The following is a 12717-nucleotide window of genomic DNA, read 5'->3' as shown; positions in this document are numbered from 1 at the left end:
GGGAGTTTGTGATGCTGTACAATACTACAGATAAAATATAATGTGTAATACTAATATGCTGCTCAATAAGATTAGGGCACAGCTAGAATACTGGGGTGCAGAAATGCAGTCATTTGAAAACAATGGTCAAACAAATGCCTACAGTGGGTGTTGGATATAGGCTTTAAAAAAAGACATTTTCATTTAAAGTTTGCATAGACAAAGTCTCAGTAATGCAGCTCACATAGGTAATTGGAAGGTAGCAGCATTCCATAAAACATATTTCAAGGAAATTAAAACTACAGAATGTTTTATTAAACAAACTTTATTAGTAGATGCACTGATCTACAATTTCATCTTAGTTTTCCTTTAATCTCTCTTAAAGAGACAGCACCAATGGGTTCAAACATTAAACCCAGTTTACAAGGTGCACAATATCTGCTATACATTGCCAATATTATATATTGATAATAATAAGCCACAGTTTTAAGCATCAGCTTCACATTTTCCTCATGTTATTTATAGTATATACACAACAAAACAAGATATGGATTAAATAGGAGTATTTTATTCCTCTCTGCGTTCCTTCTCACATTTATGAAGGGCACCAAGAAAGACAAACTGTACAGTATAATGACATCACTGATAACAACATAAAAACAGTTTTAACAATGAGTGGTTGCCGGTGTAGGAGTGTCAATGTATATTGCTAGATGTGTGTAAGAGTTATTTGTGTTGCATCTAGGTTTTGGTTTATTTATATATATATTTTTATTTTATTTTTGTCTTTTGAAAAAATAAAACAGTCCACTGTCCAGCAGGGGTCTGCATAATAAGATTGAAGTTCTCTTTCCTCCTCTAGCCCCCCTCCCCATTTCAAAACCCCTTAAATGACATTTCCATCTGCTGGCCGCTCCTTATTCCGCATGGATTTTTGCCTCTGGCCTTGACAGGGACAACTCAGCAGCTAGGAAGGCCCCTTGGCCAAGAGCAGTGGCATAGGTCCGTCCATGTGGGAGGGGAAAGGCATTTGGAGGTTGGTTGGAGGATCGATGATGGGGTATAGAATGGTAATCAGCCAGATTATCGTACTGTGGTAGTGCAGTTATGGAGCTGTGCCGTTTGCCATGAAGAGTTTGGTAAGGGTAAAAAATGGCAGGGTCTCTTTCTAAAGTCTCTGTGTTGTGACCTCTGAGACTATGGCTCCTTTCTGGTTTGGGTGGAGGCACAGCAGAGGAAAATGCAGCGGGCTCCTCTCTGTAACAGTCTCGGTGGGGTTTTTCTGCTGGCCTGATATGGTCCTCAGAGAGCCTAATTTCCTTGTGGTTAAGCCTCATTGGTTCCTGCTGGGGTATGTTATACTTGTTAGTAGTGGAATGATACAATGTGGGTTCTGAGAGATTAGGCAGTCCTTTGGAGCCATATTCCACAGAAGAAAATGGAGGTCCATTCCTTCCATCTGTAGTTTGTCTGCTTCCAGGATCCTGATGAGGCTGAGGCCGGTGCTCAGAAGACAAATCATGTTGCATTCGACCCCTGGTTCCGCTACTCTGCTGCTTTTGTGGGAGAGATGGTTTATCCTGATGTCCATTTCCATAAGCAGGGGGTGGATGTGCTTTGCGTTCATCACCTTCTGCTCGCCCCTGGTGAACATCTTTAGTCTCAGCCACACTTAGAAGGCCAGGAGTTTTTCCAGGGTCAGAACGACTTCTCAAATGAATTACATCCAACCCTGCTACATCTTCTACTAAAGATGTTGAAACATTGTCATATTGAGACATTACTGGTCCCTTTGCTCTCTGCCTTGCTCTGTTCTCCCGCCTCAGAGACTGTAATCTGTACCTGTCCATGTCCTCCATATCCCAAGAAATGTGGAGAGGTCGAGGAAGCTCAGGTGGCATTGCAGGAGGGACATCTCGACTTATAAAATTGTGTTCCCTTAGCGTACCTCTGGGATATGGTGGAAGGCCTTGTGACCTATAGGCTGCCTTTGGCTGCAGTCTTGTGGTATAGGAAGCAAAATCACGGCTTGGGTAGAGATGAAGCTGTCTCAAACGCAAGGTGCTATATGGGTCCATATCATAGAAGGTGCCATCAGAAGAGTAATATGTAGTGCTACCAGAGTAAGGGCTGTAGCGGTAATGTACTCGACCATTCTCAAAGTAAGGTTGCAGCTGAGTGACATGATAATCTGACTGAGAGGAGAAAGGTGAACATGATTTGTACTGATAAAGAGGGCGAGGACAGAAAGTAGGTTCATCATCAGGTGGAACCTCAGTTCGAGTTATGGGGACTGTACGCATAGGAGGTGGTGGAGGTTGTATAGGTACATGCAGAGATTGTACCCGTCTGATAGTAGGATAGGGGGGAGGTTCCTCTGAGTAACTACGAACTCCTGGGCTAATACACCCCATGTAATCAGGTCTATTGCGAGCACGGATGTGCTGGAGGGCAGAGTGCTTGGCCTGGCGTACGTACGTACCGTAGAGTGTGGAACTTGAAGAGGAAGTGTCACACCTGGAACCATATATTTGTGGAGGTATATGCTGTGGAATACTTTCTGCTCTGTAAGATTTGGGCATAGTTGAAGCATTGTGATGCAGAAATGCATCTAATGGTTCATTTGTAGTTTCAGATTCTACTTGAGAAGGATATGGATGGCGGTAGTTGTTTATGGGCTCTGTGTTCTCAGGCTTACTAACAGATGAGTATGTATGTCTATATGTATCTGCCATTTCCACTGCATCCTCTGACTTGACTTGGGAGGGATATGGATGTCTGTAGTTAGCAGCCTGGTCCACCATACTTTCAGACTTGATATGAGCTGAATAGTTGTGTCTAGGTAGTGCATCCTCCAAAGATGAAGGAAGCATCATGGTGCTCAAGAGGGAATGGTAATTAGATGCATTAATTGTATCGTAATTGGAGTGTATAGCAGTAGCCAGCCGACTCTCCATAGTTCTTACTGGTGGGACTGGTGGTGCCACATTATAGGTAGGGTGTGAGGGGAAGGACTCAGACCGCTGGTGTAGATGAGGCCTTGGGCTATCCCTGGGTTTATCTGAGGAAGATGGGGATGAGCCAGCCACTGCAGCAGTCAACAGTTCTGTAGTAAAGCTAGCATTCATTTCTGTAGAACCAGTAGGTTGCACATCATCAGGTGGGATAGCAACAGCAACCTGAAACAAAGAAAACACATTGAACCAAAAGTTATATAACTGAGCAATTAACACTTCAATTTATCCTATAAATGATATACTTAATACTGGTTAAAGGGACCGTCAACCCAACATGTAATTCTCAATAAAATGTTTAATACAGATTGCAGTATACACTGAAACACTTCTTGTTACACCCCCCCAACACACACACACTCTAAGGGCATGATGATCTACAGCTTTTAGTTCTGGCAAGATTATCTAAGAAGTCTCATGAGTACTGTTATAAAGGCACATTTTACCTTGAGAGACAGCGAGTATTTGATCATCGGGCCCTAAGTGAGGCTGGAGTGCTTATTGAGTACCTATGTATGCTGCAGTTTGCTAGCCTGGCTACATGTTACACACTGATTGCTTAGATAAATACAGGAGCTATACATTTGGTCTCGGACTGGAGGCGATACATATTCAAAAAAGGTTTTCAAGAGATGTGCAGAGTTCTCCAAATTGACAGCAACCTGTGTTGTGCTATGAAATGGACACTTTAAAAATATTTCTTTAGTAAACAGATGCTTTGTAATGCAGTGCTTAACGGGACACTAAACCCATTTTTTTTCTTTCATGATTTAGAAAGGGAATACAATTTTAAGCAAATTTTCAAATTACTTCTATTATCTAATTTGCTTTTCTCTCTTGATATCCTTTGTTGGAATGCATATATAAATAGCTTCAGTAGCTGCTGATTGGTGTCTGCACAAATATGCTTCATGTGATTGGCTCACCCATGTGCATTTGAAGCAAATTAAAGGGACAGTCGAGTCCAAAAAAACCTGTCATGATTCAAATAGGGCATGTAATTTTAAACAACTTTCTAATTTACTTTTATCACCAATTTTACTTTGTTCATATGCTAATTTCTTAGACATTGAAGGCCGTCTATAAGCTGAATGCATTTTGACCACTAGAGTGCGTTAGTTCATGTGTTTCATATAGGTAACATTGAGCTCATGCATGTGAAGTTACCAAGGAGTGAGCACTGATTGGCTAAAATGCAAGTCTGTCAAAAGAACTGAAATAAGGGGGCAGTCTGCAGATGCTTAGATACAAGGTAAATACAGAGGATAAACGTGTATTATAACTGTGTTGGAGTTGCAAAACTGGGGAATGGATAATTAAGGGATTATCTATCTTTTAAAACAACAAAAATTCTGGTGTTGACTGTCCCTTTAAATAATAAAAGTAAATGAGAATGGTGTTTAAATGTGTATTCTCTATGTAAATCATGAAAGAAAAAACAAATTATGCTTACCTGATAATATCCTTTTCTTCTGATGAAAGAGTCCACAGCTGCATTCATTACTTTTGGGAAAATAAGAACCTGGCCACCAGGAGGAGGCATACACACCCCAGCCAAAGGCTTAAATACTCCTCCCACTCCCCTCATCGCCCAGTCATTCTGCCGAGGAACAAGGAACAGTAGAAGAAATATCAGGGTGAAAGGTGCCAGAAGAATATAAGGATGCCCCACAGATAATTACGGGTGGGGAGCTGTGGACTCTTTCCATCAGAAGAAAAGGAAATGATCAGGTACGCATAATTTATGTTTTTCTTCTTAAATTGAAAGAGTCCACAGCTGCATTCATTACTTTTGGGAAAACAATACCCAAGCTATAGAGGACACTGAATGCCAAGACGGGAGGGTACAATAGACAGCCCATACTGAGGGCACCAGGCCTGAACCTCTACCCAATAAAAAAAAAACTGCTTTGACCGAAGCTGAGAACATTTTAAGAGGAAAAGCCCCAATGACACTGACTCGCAGTTAGTCCAGAAGTCAAACCAGAGACCGCAAACGGACTCGACTGAGCCAACAGTCCTCCAGGAGACACAGCCGCTCAACAAACGGTCCCCCACCGCTCATCTCTACAAATGGAGACATCAGCCGAAACCCCAAGGGAACAAGGCAAAGGAGAACCAAGGAAACTGAAAGGTCTCCTAATACAAAAAAGAACACCTCCACGATTGAGCCCAGCTCACAGAGACCCAAAGGGGCCCAAACAAGGAAAGGAGGCCAACCCATTCTCCTGCAGAGCAGGGAATCCACGGGAACACTGGCAAGATGACCAGGGGAATGCAACCTGAAGGTGCACCAGAAATTGGACACCCAACCCCAGCAGCTGGAACCAACCACCCTTGAGGCTCAAGCCACACGGCTAACCACCAAATGACATGGGCTACTCTGTGGCAAAGAGTAAAAAATACTCTGAAAACCTGGCCAACCATGACCAGGTTAGGTAGATGAAGCAAGGACATAGCCCAAGTTCCCACTACCGTGGAACACCACGACCAGCCCTGAGATCCAAGATTCCAAAACCACCCAAGACTGGGTCAGGAAAAAGGCCAAGCGAAGCTTCAGCAACCGGAAGTCTCAGGGAGAAAAACAGGTCCGGGCACCTAATAGTTCAGGCAAACCTTACCCTAGAACTAAACACCCCAACTGGCCAAAAAGCCAGACACATGGGTATGGATGAATATCCAGAGAATCCGGATAGCGAGAAGAACTCGAAAGTCCTGACCAAAGGAAGGAACCTCCCCTAGCTAAAGTCCAATGCTCCAAGGAGCAAGGCTAGAAGTCGTATGAAGATACTTCTCAGAGCCTCGGGACAACCAAGGGATACCTCAAGGTCCAAAAAATCCTACTAGGACTAGTCTCCCTATCACCCCTGCACAAGCAGAGAAAGGCACTAAGCCTACCCAGCACCGGAAAACCCAGAGCTAAACAAAGTCCCCGCAGGGAACAACCATCACCCGGAAACACAGATCCCTAAAAGAAGATCCCTTCACCCGGAGACAATGGAAGCAGACCCAAAGGTCTCTTATAACTCAGACAAACAGTACATGTCAAAGAGTAAGAGCTGCATCTAGATACACTATAAACAGCTTACGCATACACTTGCAAAGTGTCAAGAGCTGCAACTGGTTTCAAACTGCAAACCTTCCACATGCTAGTCAGCTATCCTGTACAAGTTGTTGGATGAAGCCCAAAAGGTCAAATCCAGAGGCCTAAAAATGAAGGCCAAACCGCTCAATTGCGAAGGGGTATTAAGCCCTCCAACCCGTCACCACATGGGGAGGAAAACTAAGTTCTGAAGAAATCAGATGTCAGAGTGACGCAGCGGAAAAACTCCCCTGCCCGGTCATCTATGACTGGAGGCTATAAGGACTGAAAAAATCCTTCCCGTCTCACGGACCCACAGGTCCTCTCAAATGCTTAGTTGAACATGAAAAACAATAATAACCTGAGCACTCAGCGATGCTACCGAACCAGCCGAGCAGAACAGCCGCAAGACCGAACGAACCCGACAGGACCAGCCTGCAACTAGGGTCCTAACCGGCAAGCTGCATAAATTCTCCCTCATAGGGGAAAAAACAGAAAACAGACCTCTTTAACATAGGACTAACATGTCCAAAACAACTTCCGAAGAAGTAACAAAGAGTATCAATCCCAGAAGGTTCCCGAAGGAAACAAAAACAAATAAAAACATCCCATCGGATATAAATAAAATATAAGGCAAACCGGAGGTTAACGCCCTAAAAAGACACAGGCCTACCCGCAGAACCAGCAAAACGGGGCCCTATCTTTCAAAAACTGGGAAAGATCTCAAACAAATAACAATCAGGAGATTACTTCATCCCCACATGTCTAATGAGGTGCACCATTCGAATTAACAGACTGAAAATCCCCATATCTGGTAACGATAGGGTCATTCAATAACTGAAAAACAAGTCTGAGCAATACCTGAAGGCGCGCAATCCTGTAATGAAAGGCACAACACTCAGGGACAGTTACACCCGCGGGGAACTGTAGAAACCCTCCCCAAGGCGGAAGGCCCGGAACAATAGGGCACAAACACATTCTCAAAGAAACGTCTGGACTCTGCAGACGAACAATCGCCAACATTATGTGGAAGCAAAAACGTGCTGCCACCTCGGGGGGGGGCACACGCCACCCTGCATGGAGGAATCAGAAACGGGGTCACCCGCATGTGTAGCATGAATTGGAAGGGAACTCGCCTCTCGGAGGACAGGACCCCCAGAGGCGGATGGCTCAGCAGTCCCTTGATTTCCCGAGCCCAAGGAACCAGGCGCTCTGAAATGGCATACGGAACAAAACTGGTTGACGTGTCAACGAGGCCAATCTGGATTCGTCACCGGACACAGAATCTGAAATCAAAATAGTTTCGGTATCAGAATTCTCCGTAACTGAAATAGAGGAAATATCAATATGAACTAAAGTATGAAAACAAAAACGGCACCTGACACCCACAATGGCTGGGGCACTCACCACCTCCTATGACCTGACCCCTGCGGACTAGAATATCTTCGCCACACAGTCAGGAATGCAGAAATGGGGAACGGAATGGAACCACGCCCGAACACAAGGTGAACCGAATAGTCCAAAAAAGCGCATTCAACCAAAAGGCTGCGTCACTTCCAAAGGCCTCAAAGTTCCAACCACAAGCCCATAAACATCACTCATAAGCAGGTTAAATCACATAACAAACATGATTATAAACCCCCCTGTTCAATAACCCCCCTCAGGAGATATTAACCCTCGATTCCAAGATACTAACGGAGACTCACTGAGACCCTTATGTCATATAGTTAGACCCGCAAAGGTGTATAACCTCTCAGGAAAACATTCACATTACAATACATTGACAATAAAGTAAAATGAAACGATCTTACCGGAATCTACGCCATGGAACAGGAACATGGCCTTTCAAATGTGACGAATAGTGGCATCGCCTCTGCCATGGACTCGAGAGAAGGAAGCAGGCAGCATAGCGAAGTTCGACAACGCTGATTGCTTGAGGAGCTGTTAATCTGAGTCTGGATAGTTTCGCAGTAAGACTCTCCCTGCATCTCTGGACTCTAACTTTTATCCAAGCCCTCACTGAGAGACTGACAGGACTACTTACAACTCCTGTCCCATGCCAAAGAGTACTACCCTCCATAAGAGACAAAAAAATAAAATTTAAAAATTCTGACATGTCTCTGCCAACCTCCAAGGACGAAAGGCAAAGAATGACTGGGGGATGAGGGGAGTGGGAGGAGTATTTAAGCCTTTGGCTGGGTTATCTTTGTCTCCTCCTGGTGACCAGGTTCTTATTTTCCCAAAAGTTATGAATGCAGCTGTGGACTCTTTCCATTTAAGAAAATTTGGGTTACTTTAATTGCGGATATATAAAAAACAGCACATACTGTATATAATCAGACTTATTGGCCAAACTGCAGTAACTAGTGCCTCCAACAGCAGACTAAGAATCTTGAGACCATAAACTTGTTTAATGCTATAAAACCACATGCAGAAGGGAGAAACCCTCCACTAGAATTTCACTAAAAGAATGTTTATAAACATTTAGCTATTTACAGAGCCTGTGGTGTTCATTTTTCCCCTTTTCCCCCAGACAACCATCCACTTGAGATTTTCCCCCATATCTGTTATCATTGAAAAAACTATCTTACCAGTGAGAAGGAAATTAATTACTAAATGAATACAATGTAAAAGATAGATAATAGCTAACATTTTTGTTAGTTGCAATGTGTTATTCGTCTAGACAAGACAGGGAACACAGGGTGGGTCAGTATTACAGGAGCCCTGCCTACTAGGAGCCTACAATATATACACAACGCACTCTCAACTCAGGTAATGTATAACCAACTGCCAGGATGCATGACTATCAGTCAGGCTTCAAAATATACTCCACAGCACACTATGGACTTAATGAAAATGAAACCAAATGTATTATGATGTGTTCAGGCAAGTACGTCTCTTCTCCAGGCACAGAGCAATATGAAAGGGTTGCACATGCCTAAAAACATCACAACCATTTATTTATTTTTTTAGAGGTTTTGATATACACCTGGGTTGAAGGACTGTATCCTGGAGGAGTTATAGAGGAAGGAGACTGTCCGGTTGTAGGAGTCTGGCCACTCACAGGACTCTGTTGTATAGTAGTGACGGAGAATGAAGATGATGTGCTGGGGGTAGTTGCTGGTGATATTTTCAGGGATGTTACGGAGGTGCTGGTCTCTGGTGGTGCTGGCAGGGGTGCCATTTTATGTGATGATACCTCTAGGACTTGCTGATCGTCAGAAGGGGGAGGTGATGGAAGATCATCGAAGTGACAGGGTGGTCTTTTTTGTGACTGAGTACATGCCTGCTGAGCAGACTCGGCAAGTGCTAATGCCAACATACGAGCAGCATTTTTTGGTGGTGGCGGAGGTGGAATAAAAGACACACTGCTGACGGCAACTGCATCCCGCATAGACTCCAATGTTGAAGCTCCTAGGTAGAAACAAATAAGGTTGTCAGTGAAAACATACAGCAAGTAAATTTAAAACTGTGTTTTATCAGGGCAACTGCCAAAAAAACAGTTTGAGGGAGGAGTAGGGATAACTCAATTCCAATTAATTATAAGCACCATGTAGAACCATGTTTCTGGTTTTTAGTGTTAATTAGTAAATAAACTCAAATTGCATATAAGAGAATCCGGATTTATGGAAATATACATAGCCAAAGCAAAATCAAAATATGGCAGCCAACAGATTCAATATTAAAGGGGCAGGGAAGTCAAATTTAAACTTGTTACTCATGATTCAGGTGAAATGTGCCTCTCTTTCTTGGCATGCATTGTAGAAATGTATCTTCTATAGGCTCAGAAACATACATATGACTTGAACAATGTTACAAATACAGCTGCCATACAGTACTCATGACGTCCACACTCCTGTGCCTACCTCTGTATGCTCTCATGGAATGGAAAGGTTTGATTGTAATCATCAATTAAACGTAAAGGGATAAGAAAGTCACAATTAGCCTTGCATGATTCAGCCTGTAATCTTAAGACATTTAGGGCTAGATTCATGAAGCTTTTTTTGGCTATGTGGAGCAGGCTTGCAGAAGCGAGTCTGCTGTTACATATTTAAGAAGCAGAAACAGATTCTTTTTCCTATCCGCCACCTCACAGGTAGCGAGATCAATTACTCCAACACTCTCTTGTTCGGGATGATTGACATTCCCTGATCTAATGCAATTGTTTGTGTGGAGAAGGGGGCGGCATTGCACAAGTAACCTCTTCTGCAATGTAAAATTTCGCCATGTAATGCAATATTGCAAGTGGCTATTTTAGGCGGACAGGTTCACTACTTGCAGGCATGGTACATTTTGCCCTTAATTTCACTTTCATTATCAAATTTAAATTGTTCCCTCTGTATCCTTTGTTGAAAAATATAGTAATACTGCTGTCAAATTATCTCGATGCTAAGCATTAGTCAAGCTTGTATGGTGCAAATATAAACTGGATAATCACATGATCAGTTGTTTTTCTAAAAGACTGTATTTGACCCTTCTATCTACAATTAGTCAAATAAACAGTAATATCCGTGATTAAAATCATTAATAGCAAAATTATATTGGTTACAATTATACATGTGGAGGAGAGAACTGACTGATTTTTTATTCTGTGACACAAGTTGATATTACAATATTTTTATTCTTTAAACACTAAACTCTAAATGTATGTATGTTATGCTGCCTATTGCTGTGCACTTACCAGCTACCTACCAAGGAAAAGGACATGTAACTCATTTTTTTCTCCCCTGATTGAGACAATTTTAATACGCTTTCTAATTGAATTCCATTATCAAAGTTACTTTGTTCTCTTGGTATCCTCACTTTCAAGCACAAGATAGCAGCAGTGCTTTCACAATGCATAACATTATCAAAAGCATTGTTGCAAAACTGCTGTCATATAGTGCACAATTCTGATCCTACCTACATATGCTCATCAACAAAGGATACCAAGAGTACAAAGTACATTTCTTTCTAATGACACGGTGAGTCCACGGATCCCCAGAGATTTTTTTTAGTGAAATTTTTTCTGCAGGGTCTTTAAGAAGCTGGTGTTGCTGTGTGTATTGCCCTTACTCGGTGTGCATGAGGACAGGTTCATGTATAGCCTGTGTATACACCATATACACACACAACTCATTCACTTATTTGCCAGATAAGGTACTATATCGCCATTATTTATACCATTGAAACGAACTTTGCTACCGTTGCCAGCCTGGTTTCTGGCACTCTTTGGGAACTTATGCCGGTTGCCTGTTTGCTTCCTCCCTGGAGCGAATGAGGATATACACCTGTCCTGCCTTTTCCTGGAACTCCTTTCTGGACACACTTGAAGAGGGGATAAGTTGCTAAGTGTTATTGATACACTATATGCCATTTTATGTTATATACTTTGTGAGTTGCCACTTGTCTTTGTTTACACTATTAAATTTTGTTATACCCTGCATTTGAGTCTGCGCTCCTCTCCTCTATCTTTTTAGATCGTTTTGCATATACACACACAACATACACACACTATACACACACCCACATATACCATACACACACACACACACCATATATACACACACACATACCATATAAACACACACCATATATACACACACACACACACACCATATACACACACACACACACCATATATACACACACACACACCATATAAACACACACACACCATATACACACACACACACCATATACACACACACACACACACACACACCATACACACAATACACACACACACACACAACATACACACACATACCATACACACACCATACACACACCATACACACAATACACACACACACAACATACACACACATACCATACACACACCATACACACACCATACACACACACACCATACACACACACACCATACACACACAACATACACACACAACATACACACACAACATACACACACAACATACACACACACACACAACATACACACACACAACATACACACACACACACAACATACACACACACAACATACACACACACAAAACATACACACACACAAACAACATACACACACAAACATACACACACACACAACATACACACACACACACCATATACACACACACCATATACACACACCATATATACACACCATATATACACACACACACAACATACACAACACAACACACACAACATATACACACACACACACCATAAACACACACACACACTTATTAAAGAACAAAAAAATATGTAAGTATTTTGGTTGGCTCCTACACTCCTAGAATACATTTGTTAAGCCCTGACTTACCTTTTCTGCAATGTGCTGTTACCCTGTACCGCTCTGGAGTTCAGGAAATGGAAGGAAATTAAAAACAGAGGAACGTAGCAAATATTTCCTTTGAGATAGAATGGAACAGTGACACTTGCAGGAAGAAATTAAAAGTGCCGTTCTTTCTGCAGAGAGCCTTCAGTTTCTGTGATAAGAACGCAGATCGCACAGTGTTCTGCCTTGGGGCACGGATCATCTAATTACTATTGCGAATATCACTCCTGCCCAGCAAGAGGCGGAAAAGAGCACCACAGCAAAACTGTTAAATATCACCTCCCTTCCCCTCCAACCCCAGTCATTCTCTTTGCCAATGTTAAGAGCAAGGAAGTTGTAAAGTTTAGGTGTTTGAA

The 12717-nt window shown here is 42.5% G+C and overlaps 1 protein-coding gene across 6 annotated transcripts in view; it reads right to left on the bottom strand.

Moving 5' to 3' along the window:
- Window positions 1-288: 288 nt before the first annotated feature.
- Window positions 289-12717, bottom strand: part of ARHGAP32 (Rho GTPase activating protein 32) — a 749023-nt gene continuing 736594 nt past the window's right edge. For all 6 annotated transcript variants that reach the window (XM_053691545.1, XM_053691546.1, XM_053691547.1 and 3 more), the window contains 2 exons: window positions 9065-9489; window positions 289-3158 (listed from right to left, as the gene is read on the bottom strand). In XM_053691545.1, the coding sequence (XP_053547520.1) occupies window positions 897-3158; window positions 9065-9489 (2687 nt within the window). In that variant the 3' untranslated portion in view covers window positions 289-896. The remainder of the gene's footprint in view (window positions 3159-9064; window positions 9490-12717) is intronic.

The sequence above is a fragment of the Bombina bombina genome, chromosome 8, assembly GCF_027579735.1.
Source record: "Bombina bombina isolate aBomBom1 chromosome 8, aBomBom1.pri, whole genome shotgun sequence".
NCBI lineage: Eukaryota > Metazoa > Chordata > Amphibia > Anura > Bombinatoridae > Bombina > Bombina bombina.
Note: the sequence above shows the minus strand (reverse complement) of the source record. Positions and strands in the feature narration are given on the sequence as shown.